The sequence below is a fragment of the Manacus candei genome, unplaced genomic scaffold, assembly GCF_025592945.1.
Source record: "Manacus candei isolate 608988 ecotype Guabito, Panama unplaced genomic scaffold, ASM2559294v1 h1tg000033l, whole genome shotgun sequence".
Taxonomy (NCBI): Eukaryota; Metazoa; Chordata; class Aves; order Passeriformes; family Pipridae; genus Manacus; species Manacus candei.
Genome location: NW_026138081.1, coordinates 5,864,170 through 5,882,219, shown reverse-complemented (window position 1 = coordinate 5,882,219; position 18,050 = coordinate 5,864,170). Strand labels below are relative to the sequence as shown.

Sequence of the window (18,050 nt, the reverse complement as noted above, 5' to 3'; positions counted from 1 at the left end):
TACTCGCTTATTTCTCTGTCTCCTCAGAATATCATCCTTTGTGCTGATATCCTGATCAATTGTATCACGGTTAAAAACAAATTTTGAGTAACTATAACTTTTTGCGTGTGGTAATATGATGAGGAAATTCATGCCATTAATACCACAAGTTTTTATTGAAAAGAATGAAAAAAATTAATTTCATGTACTATTAATTCAGAAAATGTAAATTATGCCTGAAAGTTTTGCTAATTTTTAAGATGTTGAGATACTGGGAATTTACAGAAGTAGGATGACAATATGTATATTGTACTTCAGCACTTTGTTGGGTTTTTTCTTCTTTAGCTTTTGTAAATTAGTGCAGCTGTTTTCCTCTGAGAGGTTTGACAGATGCTTTCATATTGCTATGTTATATGTTTTAGTAGATTTCTGAGAGCTCCAAAATTAAAATATATCTCCTGTAAATGGTTTGGTTTAGTTGAATATGAATTGATGTCATTATTAATTGCTTGTCAAAAATAGAAAGTCTTTATGAAATAGGTTTCATGTCCACAAGAACACTTTGGTATCCTGCTGCTCACATCAAGTAGTAAAAAGGCAGTTTTACAGATGGAAATCTGTTATCTTCAAGGACAAGTATGACAAGAGTACCTCTTGTTTTTAAGAAATGAAATTGTCTATTACTGTTGAAAACCTACCTAATATCCTTTTCATGTCATTGGGCCACTGCATTCTTTTTTTGCAGGGTTCTTTCTGTTCCTAAGAAAAAAATATCTGAGAGTCTTGGCACTAAGCAATTTTTCCGAATTGTGCACATGAAACCATAGAACAGATATGAACAGACCTACGCGCTGACATGCAGGAGGTGTGCCTAGGCATCCCATGAATTCACTGTCTGACCATCTGTGACAGAGCTGGGATAAATCTGTGTTGTTCTGAAATTTCCAAGAAGCAAGAGCGAGGACAGCCTTGTTGTGGAATTTCTGGGAAACTAGAATAATTTTTTCAGCTCCACGTTTTTTGGGTTTTTTTGGTATTGCTTTCACATCAGTAAACTTACTTGAATTTTGACTGACTTCTGTCAGCAGCTTCACTCTTGCTTTTCTTATCAAACAATTCCATTCAGAATTTCAACATATCTGAAACAATTTCACTCTGGAAGCATCAGATGTTAAACACAGTTTCGTTCTTTGATGTGATGATTCATTACCCAAGATGTTTCCTTAATATTAAGTAATATACCATTTTGAAGATGGTGCATATTTCCTTATGACAGGACAAGCAGTCTTAAGCTGTTGGAAAGAAAACAGAGTGTAACATGTGGTTTTAAGTAGCTGCTTTTAGGTACATATTTACTTTCTGATTCTAGAATAGTTTGTTATCTTGGTGTGACTTTGATTGCCAAAAGATGTGCTGAAGTTGATTGGCATGTCTGTTAATTGCTTCTTAATTGTCTGACTGCTAATGGAAAGGTAAATTTAGTCTTTCTCAGACCTTAACTTTTTGCAGATATGAAGAAGAAATAACAGAACCTCATTCATTAAGAGAAACTATTGCAATGTATAATGATTTAGAATTGTGTTGTTTGGTTTCATCAGTGTTTCTTAAGATTGGGAAGAAGAGGACTCGCTCACAGAATAGTAAATGTTTGGGTCCCACCCTGTAGGCTTGGAATTTACAGTGGTAATGGCAGCATGGTGCAGCATCACTTAGGGTCCTCTTTGGAAGGAAGTAGCAGAGGACAGGCAGCCTTTCTTTGAACTGTTTGTGTTACTACCACACAGTGCCCTTCCACTTTGCTTTCTAGAAGCACTTTTATATTGCTCAAGCATTTATTATAACACCATTTTCTATTAGGAATAAAAATACCCTTCCAAACCAGCAAACATTATCTAGTGCACATATGGATTCCCCACATTATCTCTGAAATCCTGTATGTGCTTTGAATATTGTACTACTTAAGTTCAGGATGATTTTTACAGCTACAAGACAAGCTCCTAGTATCTTTCTTTGATGCTTCGTCAAACAGGCTTCTGGAATTTGCTTTGGCCTTTGAGAAATGCCATTTGTATTACAACTGTAAACATCTAAAATGCTAGCAAGGTTTCAACCTTGCTTATGTATAGACTCATTGTTTAGATGTATAGCAAATGACGGTGTGCCAGTATCTTCGCTGACTAGTAAGAGGTCAGTACTCTTGCCCCTAAAATTTTGCTTACTGCAGTGATAGCTGTGCTTAAATTGGGAATTCCTGGAGGGTTCTTGGTATACCATAACGAATTGCTAGTATGAATAATTGCTGTAAAGTTGGTATGTTTAAGAGTGGTGGGATATGTGTGAACCCGGCCGTGTGTCCACCTACCAGAAAAGTATTGCGTTTCTAGTTGTTTCTCCCCTACGACTATGGGCCTATGAAAAGATGTGAGAGAATAGTCTTTAGTTGCTTTTGACTTTGCATTGTTCAGGGATCCTGCAAACAAGAAAAATCGCGTTACTTTGATAGAACTTGATATGCCTAATTCTGGATTTATTGATTTGCTTTTTCTAGTTTGATGTAATCAGTCACATACTGTGTGGTTTTGATATGATTACGGTCATCTAGTAACTAGGGGATATTCCTAATCTTCATCAGATTATTGTATAGTCAGACTCTTTGATTACAGAGTAAGGTGGGTCAAAAAACCAAACAGAAACGTAGCACATCAAAAAGTGAACAGCTTTCTGAAAGCTCTACTGCATGAGCTGTTGTCTTGTGTGGACTTCTGTGTGCTACAGTGCAGGACCACCCTCTTTCTCAGCAGCTGGCAACTTGTTCTGCTCATCTTAAGGTCAAAGTCTGCAGTATTTAAGAAACTCTGAATTTCACTATTGTCAACTGTAGCTTGGCATTGATTTTGCATCTAAGAGCCTTTTAACGTTTATTCTGATGGATGGAAATAGACCTCTTTACCTTTTCTTAATTCTTTTAATTGAATCTGATTTTTAAAAAAATCAAGCACAAGACACAAGTCGTGTGGATTGCGCTGCTGCCTGTGAAGCTTTTACATCTTCCTTACCTTGTAGATTGTGGAGTACCAGTTTACTCCATTAATGAACAGTACTTGGTGTTATTTCCTGTTTCATAAAGGCATCTTAATTGAAACTAAAAACAGTTCTGTGCTACTTTTTTCATAGTGTATTTCATGTTTCTGTTTGACTGGAAACAGCTCCCACTGAACCAGCATTATTATTAAATCTCTTTTCAGACAGTCTCTTGAGTGACAAATGATGAGTGTCATTCATGTGATTTTACTCTTCCCCTTCCTTTTTTTGTTGTTGCCTTCTAGATTTCTTGCAAGCTTTCAGACTGATATGGTTTGGTGATGCCCTGTGTTGAGTACTCATGTAATTATATTTTTTCCTTGGAGCATTTAACTGATTATGAAGAGTACAATAATCCATGCCTGAGCTAGAAGGTTGTTCCAATGTCAGCAGTATGGTGGGATTTAATCTGAAACCAGAGCTGAACAACTCTATTTTTCCCAGAAACTCACCTGAGCATTCTTCAGGAGCATTCCAAGTGTTTTGTACAGATCACTAAGGTGATAAGACTTTTTTCAGCTTGGCTAGGTAAAAGGATCGATTCTAAATATATTCTGGCTCTGGAGGCCTTTCTTATCCCCTCCCCCATTATGCATGAAGCTCTTTAGAGTTACTGTACTGCACGGCTTAAAATCCAAGAACTGCTGTGCTGTCACATCCATCACCTCCTCTAGGTTGATAGAAGAAGACATTTGACCAGCTTTATGGATTTGCTGAACCCTCACACGTACTTAGTAATTAAAAAGCTATTGGTTCCAAGGTATATATATTTTTTAAATGTACTGTTGCTGAATGGTTAGTAATAAAAGAGAGAAAATATTTGCATATTACTAGAGACAATATTTGTGTTCTTTGCTTTTGCTTCTAAGATGTGAAATTTTGAGTGAGTCTTAATTCTGTCCTCTCCAGGATCTTAGGCAACACTTAGCCTTCTGCAGCACAAACAAATTAGAATAAAGATGCAGTTGTACTGAAATAAACAGCAGAGTACCCGACAGAAGGTAGGTAAAGGCTACATGTGGAAAGCCCTAACTCACTCCATGTGCAGATCTGTTAATCACTTTAAGTACTTTGAATGCAGGATCAAGAGCAGATTGCTCATTATCTGGATACTTGTGAAGCAAAACTGTGCCGTCTGACTATGGAAGGTAGAGCTAAAATTGCAAATTAGATTTTGGCAAACCACTACAATATGAAATCTGATTTTGGAGTGAATTTTTGAAATCCTTTCCCAAATGTTTTGTTCTGCCCTCAAGACAGAATGCCACTGTACTGCCAATAGGACTTAATAATTAGCAATCTCAGTCTCTTGTTCCCTTTGCAATAGCACTACTTTTTTGACTTGTTAGGCAAATTGCAGACTTAGTAGCTGTCTTCTGGCTCTCTGAGACAATGCAGCAGCATATAGCAGCATATTAGAGCTATCTTTTTATCTGGCATCTGGTATTTCCCACCACTGCCCTCTGAGCTGAATTGTATCTTGGGACATTTTGTTTATTTATGGGAGGGGAAAATAGGATTGAAACAATCATTCTGAGTTTAGTGAAACCATCTTCTGTGCAAGAATGTTTTTATTTCATCTACGAGTACTTGTCTCCTTTAAATAAGGACTGTTCAAAAGCTAGAGGACAATGATTAATATTTGTATTACTATAGTACCTTCTAAATAAGAACCCTGAAGATTTCAGAATGCATTGCATTTGTTCAGAGTACAGTGGAACTTTTAATTCACTTTTCAGATAAAAACAAGTAGAAAAAGTAGTAATTGACCCATGCAAGAGGCAAAATATGCTTACCTGATTTTTCTGAATTACTCTTAATTTAAAAAAGTTAATCCACATTTTCATGAATTTCACAGTAGTTGAAAAGTGTTTGGAGTGGAAATAGACTTAGAAGACAGTGAAAGGGATTTGTACAAAGTGAAAATTATACATAGATGGTGGGGAGATGAGTGCAAAAAGATTTGTAGGCTAAAATTGGCTGTCCCAATTGTGAAATTCCAGAATGTGTATCAGGGAACAAATTAAAATTTAAGCATAGTATTAATGTTTTAGTGTTCAAGGACCCTCTGACTAGGAGTAGAAGTTCTCATAAAGAGCCTTCAGAGCTCTCCTGGCTCGGATAGCTTTATTCTGTGGTCTGAAAAACAAACCCTTAGAAAACGTACAGGGTTGAGTGAGGAGATTCTTTGTTCAAGACAAGGTTTCCTGTGACAGATTGGCTCAGTTTTGGACACATTCTGCCATGGGTGGGTGAGTCTGGATCCTGTGATATTAATCAATCTTTTATCCTCTCTGGCAAACCTTGGACTTCAGGAAGCCTTTAGCTTTCTGGGAAACTTGTGTAAAGCAATTTTTTAATAAATTTTGAATAGTTTGGAAATGGAAGTGTTTTCTGTTTCCTTCAACTCTTGCATTTGAGACTTCTGCTGTATTGCTGACAGGGAGAAGTTTAATGGTAGTACCTCTCCATATGGGTCTGGATTGCTCTTAAATCATACCATGGAAAAGACTTGTATTATTTAGAATTGAAACCCTGCTCGTGTTTTGCATTTAAGGGTCTTGGAATGAAAAAGCATTGGTTTTCCTGAAGATTTTTTTGTTCTTTTTTTTCTGGAAAGTTCTTGCACCTGAGATTTGATGGACTGAGTATCTAATATACCTCTTTTTAGTACTTGAATTATCTAAATGGAGGAAGTAGAGGGGCTGATGCTTATTCTACCTGACAGCTTTTGGTATTTTACATTTCGGTAAGTAAAGCCACAGTAAACTGTTCTGTTTTTAGGATAGAGGAAGAAATAAAGTGTGTCCAATATTTCCACTCAGTAATACTCAATTCCAACAATGGTCTTTCACGTTCCAACTATGACAGGGAAAGCCTTAGTTCCCCTCTTTGTAGCTTCTGGTCGACCTTGCTGATTTTGAAAACAGTGATCATACAGTAGCAGATGAGCAAAGGCCTGTGGGAAAACAAATCTAGTACTAGGCTGTTGTATCTATTGGTGCTTGAGTTGCTCTGGAGTGATCTGCAAAAACACCCAACTGTGGCAAAAGAGTGTGGTATTATTCTGGGAAAGATAAGTTGGGTAGAGCGGTGTAATTTTGTATGAGTTCCCTTGCCATTTTTCATCCTTTGAGGTCACAGGTAGTTGTATTCTCACCTCTCTTCAATCTTAACAAGAATAGATATGGTGAAGCACTGAAAGTAAAGCAGAAACCTGGTTGAGAGTCCAGATAAAAATAAGGGAGAGTGGGGAAGAAACTTCACTGAGTCTGAGAGCTAGTTGGATGACCAGTTATGATTTAAATATTAGAGTTGAATGCTTCTACACCAAGTAAAATAACATAGATAACATATTTATCCTATTTATAGTCCTTCCTCTTGTCACTCTCACCCACCCATCACTGTTGCTGCCATCTGCCTCTTGAACTGTGTAAGCAGCTGATGTGGCCCTAAGGAGACGAGCACAGCACAAAGTAATGAGTAGTGGCTCTTGGTCATGGGTGTGAGTGGGATGTGTTTGCAGGCTAAATCCTTTTGCTTGGAGATTTTCTGTATATCTTGATATGACTGCTTTCCACATTCCTAGAATCTTGGATGGCAAAGCATTTGACCCACAGCAGTGCTAATGGTGGTGAAGACTGAAACAGAACTACTGAGGTGCACTGACACAGGTATTCAGGTATATCCACCACCTTTGGGGGTTTCAGGCCTTCTTAAGTTTACATTATCAAGTTTTTTCATTGTTATCTTTTTTATTTCTCCTTTCACTTAATAATTGGAACCATTTCCATCAGGCTTGATGTTCATTAGCTAATAGATTTCTATTCTTGTTGCCAAGTTTACCGATTAGCATCACACACAGGTAAATGACTTGGTGCGAACTGTGAGCTGGCCCATGCAAGAGACTGTCTTGGATTTTTTGTAATTTTTTCTGTGTTCCTTATACAACACACACACTCTCTGGATTGGGAAATGGAGCATGAAGTTGCTGATACTGCTCTTGTCATGAAATGCAGGGGGCAATGGGCATGTTGGTGGTTAACTATTGTGGTATGCAAGGTATTCCTGCTTTCCTTGGTATTCTCTTGTTACCAACTGTTGCCTTTTAAGACAGGAACTTCTTTATTTTCTTGGTGTTCTGTGTGCTAAATAATGGGAATACAACAGCAGAGTAGTTGAAAAAGCTGAAGCCAGCTTTCAGTATGCCTGGCTGCTCATACTACTTTGTGCAGTAGACAGGGACCCCTTTCCTCTACCTTCATATATTAAAAAGGGGCTATTTTGCTGTGGAAGATCACACTGTAGTAGTTCCTCCCTGAATGTTGTTCTGCTTCTGAAGTGATGAGTCAGCTTTTAGCACAAAAGCAAAGCAAAGGAGTATTCTGTTCAGCACTACACTATGCAGAGTAACCTAATCCTTTTGCTAGGCTCAGAAACTAGGAAAAGGCAATTATATTACCGTGTCTTGCTGCCTTGACACTTAATTTTGACAGTTGAGAAGCCATTTTCTACCAGGACTTTGATGTTACTGGCAACTGGATCACCATGGGTTAAAGTGTTTATTTTGCCGTATTTGCTCTTTCCCACTGCTTTGGCTTACTGGACACTAAGAACACTGCCCTAACTGCCCAAAAGTATGGCTGAAAACTAAAATAACCTTCCAAAAGAATTAAACAAAAATCTAACAGTGTTACTGCCTTCCAGGGGAAGTTTGTGGAAGAAGGTTATAATACATTTTCTGGCTCTGCTGGTGTAATGTGAGCAGACCTAATGTGAGAATTAAAACAACAGCTATAAATTTGGTTGCCAAACATTTTTTATTAATTTCACTAGTAGCAAATTTCCTTTGGTGGAATAAATCTACCTCTTTATCTTTTTATGCATACTGGAGGTAGTATGGTACTGGATTAAAAATAGGTGTATGACTGAGGTTTTGTGAAATTAACAACTTGAAACCTAAGTAAAGCTTTATTATGTTTCTTTAAGTGATTGGATTGAAAGATGCAGTGCAGATGATTTATCTGTTTATGTAGGATAGAGGAGTGCGTTTAGAAGGAGAGTAGATGAAAATTAGAGAAAAGGGGTAAAAAGGTGTATATTTTGTCAGAAGGAAAGAAATTCAGACTGTTTGTACTTCTAGCATAATTGAGAAGATGAAAAACATGTAATACAAATCAGTTGGGTTAAGCAGAGTGAAAAATATATCAACAGTGCAGTTATTTGCATTGGAATGCTGTAATAAAGTTGAGAAGATTAACAAAACAAAATTTGCTCAGCAGTTTTAAAATTCTTACTGCAATGGCTAAGAAGCAGGAATGATACTGACATATTGGATGTGGCTTACACAGTCCTCTTACAGTTTATTAAAATACAGGTCCAAGTAGATCAAAATATATACAGCTCTATACCCCTCAAAGGTTATACAGCTTTATATCCCAATCTTTACCATGTCTTGGTGTATTTGTTTATCTGCTCTTATGTCTTTCTGGTAGATGCATGAGTAATGAAAACACAACTGTGTAATATCTGGAAATGAGGTCCTCCTTTGTAGTAGGGGTTTGGGTGTTTGACAGTGATGTTGACCATTGACTTTTAACTGATTCAGTGATTATTAAGGTGAGTGATGCAAGATGCAATGATTTGTGACCTCAAGCTGCCTTCATGGGCAAAGGGACAGTTTTACTTAAGATTGATTTCACAGTAGTACCAGTTTGACTTACATTAGCTGTCTGCCAATAGAACAATATATTTCTGACAATTTTAAAGAAATTCAGAACACTAGGTAATCTTTCAACTATAAGTAAATTTGTCTCTCAACATCTGGTGTGTAGGGGAACTTCTTTAATTGAATAGCTTGCTTACACCAGACCACAGAGATTCATATGGTTTGAGTGGGCACTTAGCACAGATGTTCTAGTCAAGCAAGGCTCCTGTAGAGAGTAATTCAGAGCATGTATATTACTTATGCTTGGAATCCCCTTCTGTCGAGGCTTTGTCTTTTCCCTGGCTGTGTTTGGAGTCTAGGAAGATTGCCTTCTGAGATCCCGTGAGTTTGTTTCATCTAGGCCAGCTTTCATCGTAATGATTCGTAGCAATGGAGGAGGGGGAAGGGGAAGAAATTCACCTTTTGAACATGTGAGGTTGTGGCTTCTGTTTCATGCATGCAAGACAGAATTTCATCTCTATAGAAATGTTTATTACTTGCTTCCAGGGCAGCTGTTCTGTAGTTTTATCTGATAATTTATGGCAGAGTTGTAACTTGGCCAGCATTTAATCCATAAATTTTAACTTCAGTCTGTATTTCTTCAGAATTCATTTGATCCTCTGTTTTGCCTACTTAGAACTAACCTCTGGTTTTGGTACAGTAAAGGATGTCCACACTAACAAAATTTTAAAGCTGCAAGTTTCAGTGTTTTCACTGTGGTGATTGCTCCTTCTGAAAGGCATCTCTCTTTATAGTGCCTTGTGATGATGAGACAGAACTGAAGAATCCAGCATGAGGGCTGAAGGATATGATAGCATTTTAGAAATCTTAATCAAGCTGGTTTTTATATTGCTTTGAATCAGGTGTTTTTTATCTTTCTAGTAAAGCATAATAATTCGGAATGGGGTGGAACAGGAGGAAGAGCTGACTCAGCGTCATATACCATTGTGTTGGTCGTACATCGGTCGATCTGTTTCTGTGGTGTCTGTTTTTGGTACAAATCCTTGTTTAAACAGCAAAAGCATCTGAGTTGGCCCTGGCTCTAGAAAAAACCCCCGATTCTTCTTGATGCCACTGATATACAACAGTGACTCATGAAACTGATAATCATACGTATCCTTTGGGATCTGTTACCACTAGGATATGTGTACTTCTACAGGCTTGATGGCTTTCAGTAAGACTGACGTTGGATTCTGTGAAAATAGCCTGTTGGCTTTTAATGCACATACAGAATGATACTTAAACTGTGGAAGGTAAACTGGCTTCACCTGACCTCAAGAAGATGGTTTCCATCACTTCCAACTCTGCTAGAAAAGCACTGGTGCCACCAGTGACTGAGTTAACACCCCATGACTCTTTGTGCAGATTGAGACTGGGATGAGAAACTCAAGTTGTATCAGGAAAGTCTCTAATGATACTTCTGTTTCAGCATCTGGTGTTACCTACTAACCAAAGAACATTAAACCTGATGAAAGATCTGGTTGATGGCCAACATTCAGTGATCTGCAGACTATACTGAAGATGCTCTTTGTAAACTTTATCAGTCTGCTTTGGCTCTGGCCTCTTAACTATTGCTTCAATATTCAAAACAAGTAAATGGAACCATATGTTAAGTCACTGGACTTCTTGTGGAAATTATACTCTTCCACATTACTGTGATTCAGAAGGGATAAATACCAGGACTTGTTGACTAAGGATGATTTTCAGGTAATATGGATCTTGATTGCTGAGTTCACTCATGGCAATAAGGGCAAATTAAAGAACACAATTAAGAAAGGCTGTTTAATATCTGGGATGGTCTTGCAGGCCTGGGTGCTGCAGTTACTACTGTGAGCATGATGGTAATTGTTCATGGAGTATCGAAGTTACAATCACAGGGTATCCTAAATCTTCAGAGAATAGACTACAAACTGCTACCTATAGCTTTGAACTACTCAGAGATGACTGAAGATGCTGTGAAGTTAGTGATGAGAGTAAGCCATGCAATGCTGCCTTTCCTCTCTGTTACTGCAACTTGTTTTGTCCGGAGCAGAAGCCAAAGCATCACATAGATGGAAACCTGTGCTAAAAGTACTGAAAATATAATGGTAACAAGTTTTCTCATCTCTAGCAATACTTTATTTACTTGCTGTGATGTCAGACAGTATGACTAAGGACTGCATCAGACTGAGTCTTGTCAAATCTTTGAATTCTGCCTTGTACTGTTTTCCTGGTTAGTCTGTCTCCTCAGTATGTGTTGGCTTATTGCCTTTGGTTGCCTAACCCCTTTGTTTGTATGGTACCTACTTCTTTCTCTGTACTTCAGGAAATTTTTTCATAAGAGTCTGGTGGGAAAATATACTCTTATAGGGCATCAAAGATGTTCTCGAAGAATAGAGGACATTTTCATTTCAAAGAACCTCAACAGACATTTTCATTTCAAAGAAAAAAGACTAATCTTCATCATAACCTAGATAAGAGGAGGCCCAGTGTTTAATTTCTACTTCTGTATCTTTCAATTCAGACCTTTCTTGTCTCAATTGACTATTGTCTTTTAGCACTTACAGTATGCCTGGCTCTCAAGAAATAAAATAGTGGGTTTGAATCATTACCAGTAATGGTTCTTGAGAGTCCTTGTGGTAATAAAATTCTTAGTATATTCTTAATGGTTGAAATTACACACCTAAATCAGATGTACCTGCATCTGGATGACCACCTGATCCAGGGAAAGTCTTGTTAGGAGGTACTAAGGCAAATTTGTTCTTAGTTCTTCCATGTTGGGACACGTGGAGATGTGGAAGAGCTGTCTTGCTGGACAGAATTCCTGTGAGCAGTACTTAATTTCTCATTGTCAAATGCTGATTTTCCAGAGGACAAGTTTCAAGTCTTTCAGGAATATATGAAAACATATGTGAGCGCTTCTGAATTATTACTCCTGTAAAGTCACATGTTCATGGTGCACTTCACCTCAAGTTGCTGGCAATTTTTAATGCTAGTTTAAGCCACCGTGCTTTGCTTCGCACTTGCAGTTTGCAAAAAGCATGGTATTGGTGATTTGCCATATTAAGTTGTTTTGCTTTAGTAGTTGGGTGCTCAAAGCTGTCGAATGTGCTTGTAATACCTGATTTACTTCACCAGTCCCCTTTGCACACTGCTGGTTGGCTCCTCACCATGCTACTTAAGATCAGCTTTTAGTCCATGCTACAGAGGAAAAAGAGAAGCAGCGGTACATAGCAGACTTTCCTCTACAACTTGGCTGGCTCTGTGCATGCACTCAGGAAGAGATTTCTTGCATGGACCCTGCTGGAATAGGGAAAAACTGATCCACCCCTAACAAGTTGACACACATTCTGCATGTTCCTGCTGATTAGGATCTCATTCTTCCCCAGTTCCTTGAAAACTAGGCCCAGTGTCTTTGCTGCCAAAGAATTTCTTTCTTTAAGGCTGGCAATGTGAAAGATTTTCTGTTAAATTTTTTACCTATTTTAAACTTATGTATCACATGCAGATCTTTAAAATCAACAGCCAAGAATGAGGAGATTTACTGCCTTGGTAGATTAGCTGAGTTTCGGAGTGCTCTGTATTTGTGTCTGAACTTGTTAGGCCAGATGTTAATCATCTGGCCACTGTAGCTCAGTCCTGAGTGATCAAATCTATACAAAGATGGAAAGGTATGTTTGTAAATGTAGGAAGTATGTTACTTGTTTGTGTTTCATGTTTCTTGTTTGTTTTGTGATAGACTAACATGAGTGCAGAAGAAGTAGTGCTTGAGGACTTGCACTCAAGAGTATTAAACAAGATGCACTAACTGGTTGTAGATAAAACACAGAAGTAAATGAGACCATGTTGATTAGCATAAGTAAAGTGCATTAGCTGTGTCCTAGCAACCTGCCTTGTGTTCTCCATAAAAGAGATTTTTAAGGAGGAAATTGATAGAAATTAATATTTCACCTATTTACAAATTCTTCATTGAAATTCAAGCAAATGCAAGGGGGAGAATCAGTGTTTTTGGTTTGAAAATCTGACAGGTACAAGTGGGCCCATTGATACTGAATAATATGATAATGATAAGGAGAACTGAAGCAAATGCTGGAAAGAGATACCATTCTTAAAATTAATTTTTAAAATTTTGGATTACGAAATTATTATCCCAAGCAGTTATTACAAAGAAATAGGAGAGGAGACAAGGATATAACCAAACAATCAAGGACTTGCAATAAATCCAGCTTTCATTGTCCTTCTCTGTGGTCTTTCGTCATGGTAACTTTCTTAATATCCTGCATCTGACAAAAGAACATGGATACAAAAGATCCATATAAGTACTAATTATTTTGTTAGAACTTAGTGCAAATCAAGGTAATTAAATTTAAATAACCTCCTACTTGGAAAGTATGTACAAACCAACTGTGGTACATGGTGCTCTGTCCTGCTATTGAGCTCATTCAGACAGAATATGATGTACCTTGTGAAAAATAAATTTGGTTTTTCCTCATTGTGCTTATGGAGGGAAGCAAAAAAAACACAAACCCAAAAACAAACAAACAACAAACCCCAAACCCATGCTTTCTTGTTCCAGAGTTTTACTTTGCCTTTATGACATCACTGTATATCTCTGTATTACTGCATTTAAATTTAAAATTAGATTTTGTTATTCTGACAGCTCTTTAGGCAAAATGGGTATGTGCTAGAAGAAGATATAATATATATGTTCTAGTAAGCTTTTCACTTTTTAATCTGAATGACTTGTAGGCAATTTCTCTTAGTAGTTCTTCATCTGCTAGAAAGAAGGGAAAATGTTAACCTTACTAGAAGAAGAGGCTCAAAGGAAGCTGCCTTCTGTTCCTTGGTTTCTTGTGGTGGTTCTATTCTACATTGAAGTGTTGCTCTAAAAATGTGTATGCTTTTGCCCAAACAAAGAGAATAATAACTCTAGGCCTCAGTCTCGTCCTTCTTCTGCAATTAGAAAAACGGAGCATTCAGTCGTGTTAGAAAGGAATTTTGCAAAAGAAGCAAGACCCAAGAGCTTAACCATAGGTCTAATTTATTCACAGCTTGAATAATCACAACAATTGTTGAAGTAGTATTTTGTGAATTCTGAAGCCATGTAGAAAGAGTAACTGATTTTTTTAAATTTTCCAAGAACAGGCAATTTAACTTTAGTAAAAGTAAGTGCAGTATTTTAACGTTTAGATGTGTGCTACTTATTATCCAGAAGGGTCCAAATAACACTTCAGGCTTTTATTTCATGGGAATTCCCACTGATTATTGTGGCGAAGTATGAGATTGAATGCAAGATTCCTCTTCCTTCCCTTTCCTACATCTCCTCCTCCCGCCCCCCCCAAAAACTGTGTTAGCTTGAAACTGATACTTGAGTCTTTTCATGGACTGATAAAAGTAGTCCTGAAGATGATTTTTATATGTTGAGTAATTTTAGCAGCAGTTTTGCTTTTTGTAGGTTTTGTTATGATCCATGATTCTTTGGTTGTGGGTTGTTCCAAGGTTTCTTTTGTTTATTTTTTGAGGTTGTTTTTTAATTCATGCATACATAGAAAAGGAAAAAAAAACCCTCATGTTTTTGAAGAACCTGAGTGTGTAATGACATTAAAACAGAGTAGCAGCATGATGACGGTATATTACTGGCTTGATGGTCTTTGCTGTGAGGTCTTTGGACTAATAGTAATACAAATATTTTTACTTTGTGGTCTTCGACAAAGTAGCTGAAAATTCTTTCACAGGCTTATGGTTGCATTAACTATGGAAGTTTAGTGCCCTCTTATAATCTGTTGCTTGATGTTACATTGCTGGCACAACCCATGTGGTCACTTTACACTAAGATAAATAGGATAATGAGATGCTGCTAAAGCAGAGTGGATACTTCTGGCCTCTAGTTTACACTCAATTCCCAGTGGTGTGACAGTACAACTTGCTGGCTAAAAAACATTCTGGAGTTCTGCCTCAAGGTGTTTTTGAAGTTCTTGGGTTTAGACTCCTCTTCCACTGAAACTAGATAGAAACTGTGGCAGCTTAACCAAAAAGTAGCTTAATAATGATGGGAGAGGGAATCTGTGGTGGTGTATATGAAATCTGGAATTGACCATGTTATTACCAATCATAAATACATTTTTTCAATTGTGACTTTAAAAAAAAATTATGCATAGAGCTTCCACTGCTAATACATTTAAATGAAGGGCATATCCAGCCTCTGTGTATATCTGGATTTAAAAAAAAAGTCCTCTAAGCAGTTCAAGAAAAAGATGCTATTACTGGCTTGCTGAGAGAGGATTAATTAGGAAATGTCTTCCCTTATCTGGATTTCTAGAAGTTACAGTGGTTCACTTCCTCTTAGCAGAGAATTATTATACAGAACACTAGGCACTTTATTAAATAATTATTTTATTATGTATTTGTTCTCTGGGTCTTGGTACTTTTGTTAAATTTGAAGTTATTTGCTAGACAGCTATTCAGTTGTCAGATGAAGGGATCAGCTTGAAATAACTTGTAATGGAGTATGATATGTTTGAATAACTAAAAGCTAGGGAGAATCTTGAAATTTGGGAGATCTCCAGGAGAATCTTTTTTGCATAAATACTAGCTTTACTCTGCATACCTTTTATTCCCCCCCTTCCCTTTTCTCTAGTACTGATACTCGAAAAGGTGGAAAATGGAGATCTGAGCAACAAGATGTTGAAGATCACGGATTTCGGCTTGGCCAGGGAATGGCATAAAACTACCAAAATGAGCGCAGCTGGAACATATGCCTGGATGGCTCCTGAGGTCATCCGCTCCTCCATGTTCTCCAAAGGCAGCGATGTTTGGAGGTATTGATTTGGCATTAAGTGATTGGATACTAAAGAGTAACTAGACCTGCCTGGAAACCTCTTTTATGTTTAAGAATGAGTAATGGTGAACCAAATATTAAAATTCAGGTCTTAAGGAAACTTTATCCATCAGCTTTCCATCTGTTAGACTTATCTCAGACTTACTGTTACTATAGAAAGTGGTGGATCAGCTACTGCATGCCTCTAAATTTTTGTTGTTCTATAAATTTGCATTCAGATAATTTTGGGACTCAAAATCAAATCCCTTCTGCTTTATCTAAACTAAACTTTTTGTGCTTATTTGGCTGTTGGCTGACATAATCAAAGGCCATAATACCATTTGAGAAGTACTTTACTCTTTTACCTATAGTAAGATAATTTTATGTTTTGGTAGTAATCTGTCACTGATGTACTGTACTTAATTGAATTCCCCATGCAGTTTCAATCCAAATGTGATGTTTTTCACTTTCATTATTCTTATTAATGATTTCCACCCTTCTAGTCTTTCATAGGGTAATAAATCTCTTCTCTAGGTCTGCCTGAGTACATAATCCATAAGTAGTAACTTACATGTATATTTTGTCTTTTCCATTCATGCACTGGGATTTTTGTGAATGAATTAATTTAGTGGGAAGGAGTGTAACAGTCAACCCATAGACTTCCAGAAGCTGAGTTTGAATACCGCCATTAAGTGAATTAGTAAATAAAGAATTCAGTAAATAGCTCTAGGACAGTGACTTTTCTGGGTGCTGGATGATTTAGAATTAGTACTGAACATCTGAAACAGATGAATTAGCAAGAATTTTGTTTTTCTTGTGGAGAAAGACGTGTTGAAATGTCAGGGTGACTTCATCTTCAGAGCAGTACGGTTCTGTTGCTGGCCAGTAATGCTCTCGCACAACTGAGTGCATACTGTGAAATCAGTCAGGATAAAGAATATCCCAGCTGGCAGAATTGCCTGGCTGTTATGGCAGAGATTTGGTGTGGGGATTTTCATTTTCCTTATCCAGATTTGCTGAATAGATATTGCTTTGTGATAAGTCTGTGAACTTATATTTTGCACGCTAATAGTGTGGGTAAAATTCTGACTCTGTAATGAAATGTGGTAGCCTCTGTAGTTAATCTAAGACAATTTGAGCAAGAACCAGGCTTTTATTCTGAGTGAAATCTGAGAGAAGTGAAAATCTCAGGGCTGTGCACCTTTCTGTGTACATGATGACAGTTCTGGTTTGCACACAGCTTGTCAAGCTCCAACCTCAACTTGCTCTTCCCTGAAACTGTGCCAGGAATGGCCTTTAAGGGTAACCTGAGGGAAAGGGAGAAGGCAAAGGGGAAACTGTTTTGCTGTAATTGTAATTGTAATCCAGGCATGCTGTGAACAGATCAGTAGATGTTCTGTACCAGTATGAGTTCATTTTAAAAAAGGTAAGACTTAATTGGTTGGTTGATGATTTTTGTGAAGGTAGCACAAGTGCCTCTTTATCTGTGCAAAAGTACCGGTTTGGTCATTGACTTACAAACTGTGAATCACTTCAGGACTTAAGGATTGTACATAACTTAAATGATTGGGTCATTTTTAAGAATACTTTATTTCTACTTTTAAGATTCCTTCATTGCTTTCTCTTGTTATAGTTACCAGTCTTGCCTTGAAAACAGGTTGAGTTCCTCACAGTATTCTCCCCTAAACAGAGTGTCATCACCATTAAGAGAACTTATATACTATCTCTGAAGAAGCCTTTTCTCCTGGGTGGCTAAAACCTCTATTTGTAGTTAAATAAACTGAAAAGAACACGATGTTTGAGGTGTGTATGCAGAGGACAAATACTTTCCAGGGCAGTCACTACTAGTGTGTCAATGATGATAAGCACTAGATTTTACAAAAGCAGTCATGGACTTGTATAATAAATTCTGTCCCCACCCAAGGATGGAACCAGAAATTCTTAACAGGATGAACTCTCTTATCCTATTAGACTTGCCCTTCCTCATGTCCAGTTCAACCTCTTGGTTAATCATTGGAGTCATTGGGAGTTTTTTTACCTGGCAACCTTACTGTTGATCTGTGCAGCATCAACAGAATTGGCTGTCTCTGTCTCTCTAACATTCACAAACCCTTTTATTTCAACACCTTTTCTTTAAAGCTTGTTAGAATAATACTGCTGGCTGAATTGTTGCCCAACCATTGAAAAAGGATCTTGTTCTACTTGGGTTGTCACTGCAAAAGCAGGTGAAGAAGATGCTGAAGAAGATGCTTACTAGGACTGCAATTTCCTGAGTCAGTCTTATCATAACTAACTGCTTCATCCTTTCAAAACATGTATCAAGCTCCATTTAAAAAATCCAAACTGTTTTTATATCCCACTGTAAAGTAGGATTGGCAAAAAACTTTAAAGAGTGAGGAATGGCCCCACACACTGGTGTCTGTCACCAGGGTCTGGGCCACTGTAAGGCCTGTTAATATTACCAGTACCTAGTAAAACTTGCTAGTG

At 37.5% G+C, this 18,050-nt stretch overlaps 1 protein-coding gene across 11 annotated transcripts in view; it reads left to right on the top strand.

Moving 5' to 3' along the window:
* MAP3K9 (mitogen-activated protein kinase kinase kinase 9) overlaps positions 1 to 18,050 on the top strand; it is a 131,012-nt gene that overhangs the window by 11,805 nt on the left and 101,157 nt on the right. For 9 of the 11 annotated variants that reach the window (XM_051791530.1, XM_051791527.1, XM_051791528.1 and 6 more), the window contains exon 3: positions 15,384 to 15,564. The exons of the other annotated variants lie outside the window; for them this stretch is intronic. In XM_051791530.1, the coding sequence (XP_051647490.1) occupies positions 15,384 to 15,564 (181 nt within the window). The remainder of the gene's footprint in view (positions 1 to 15,383; positions 15,565 to 18,050) is intronic. 11 annotated transcript variants of the gene reach the window in all.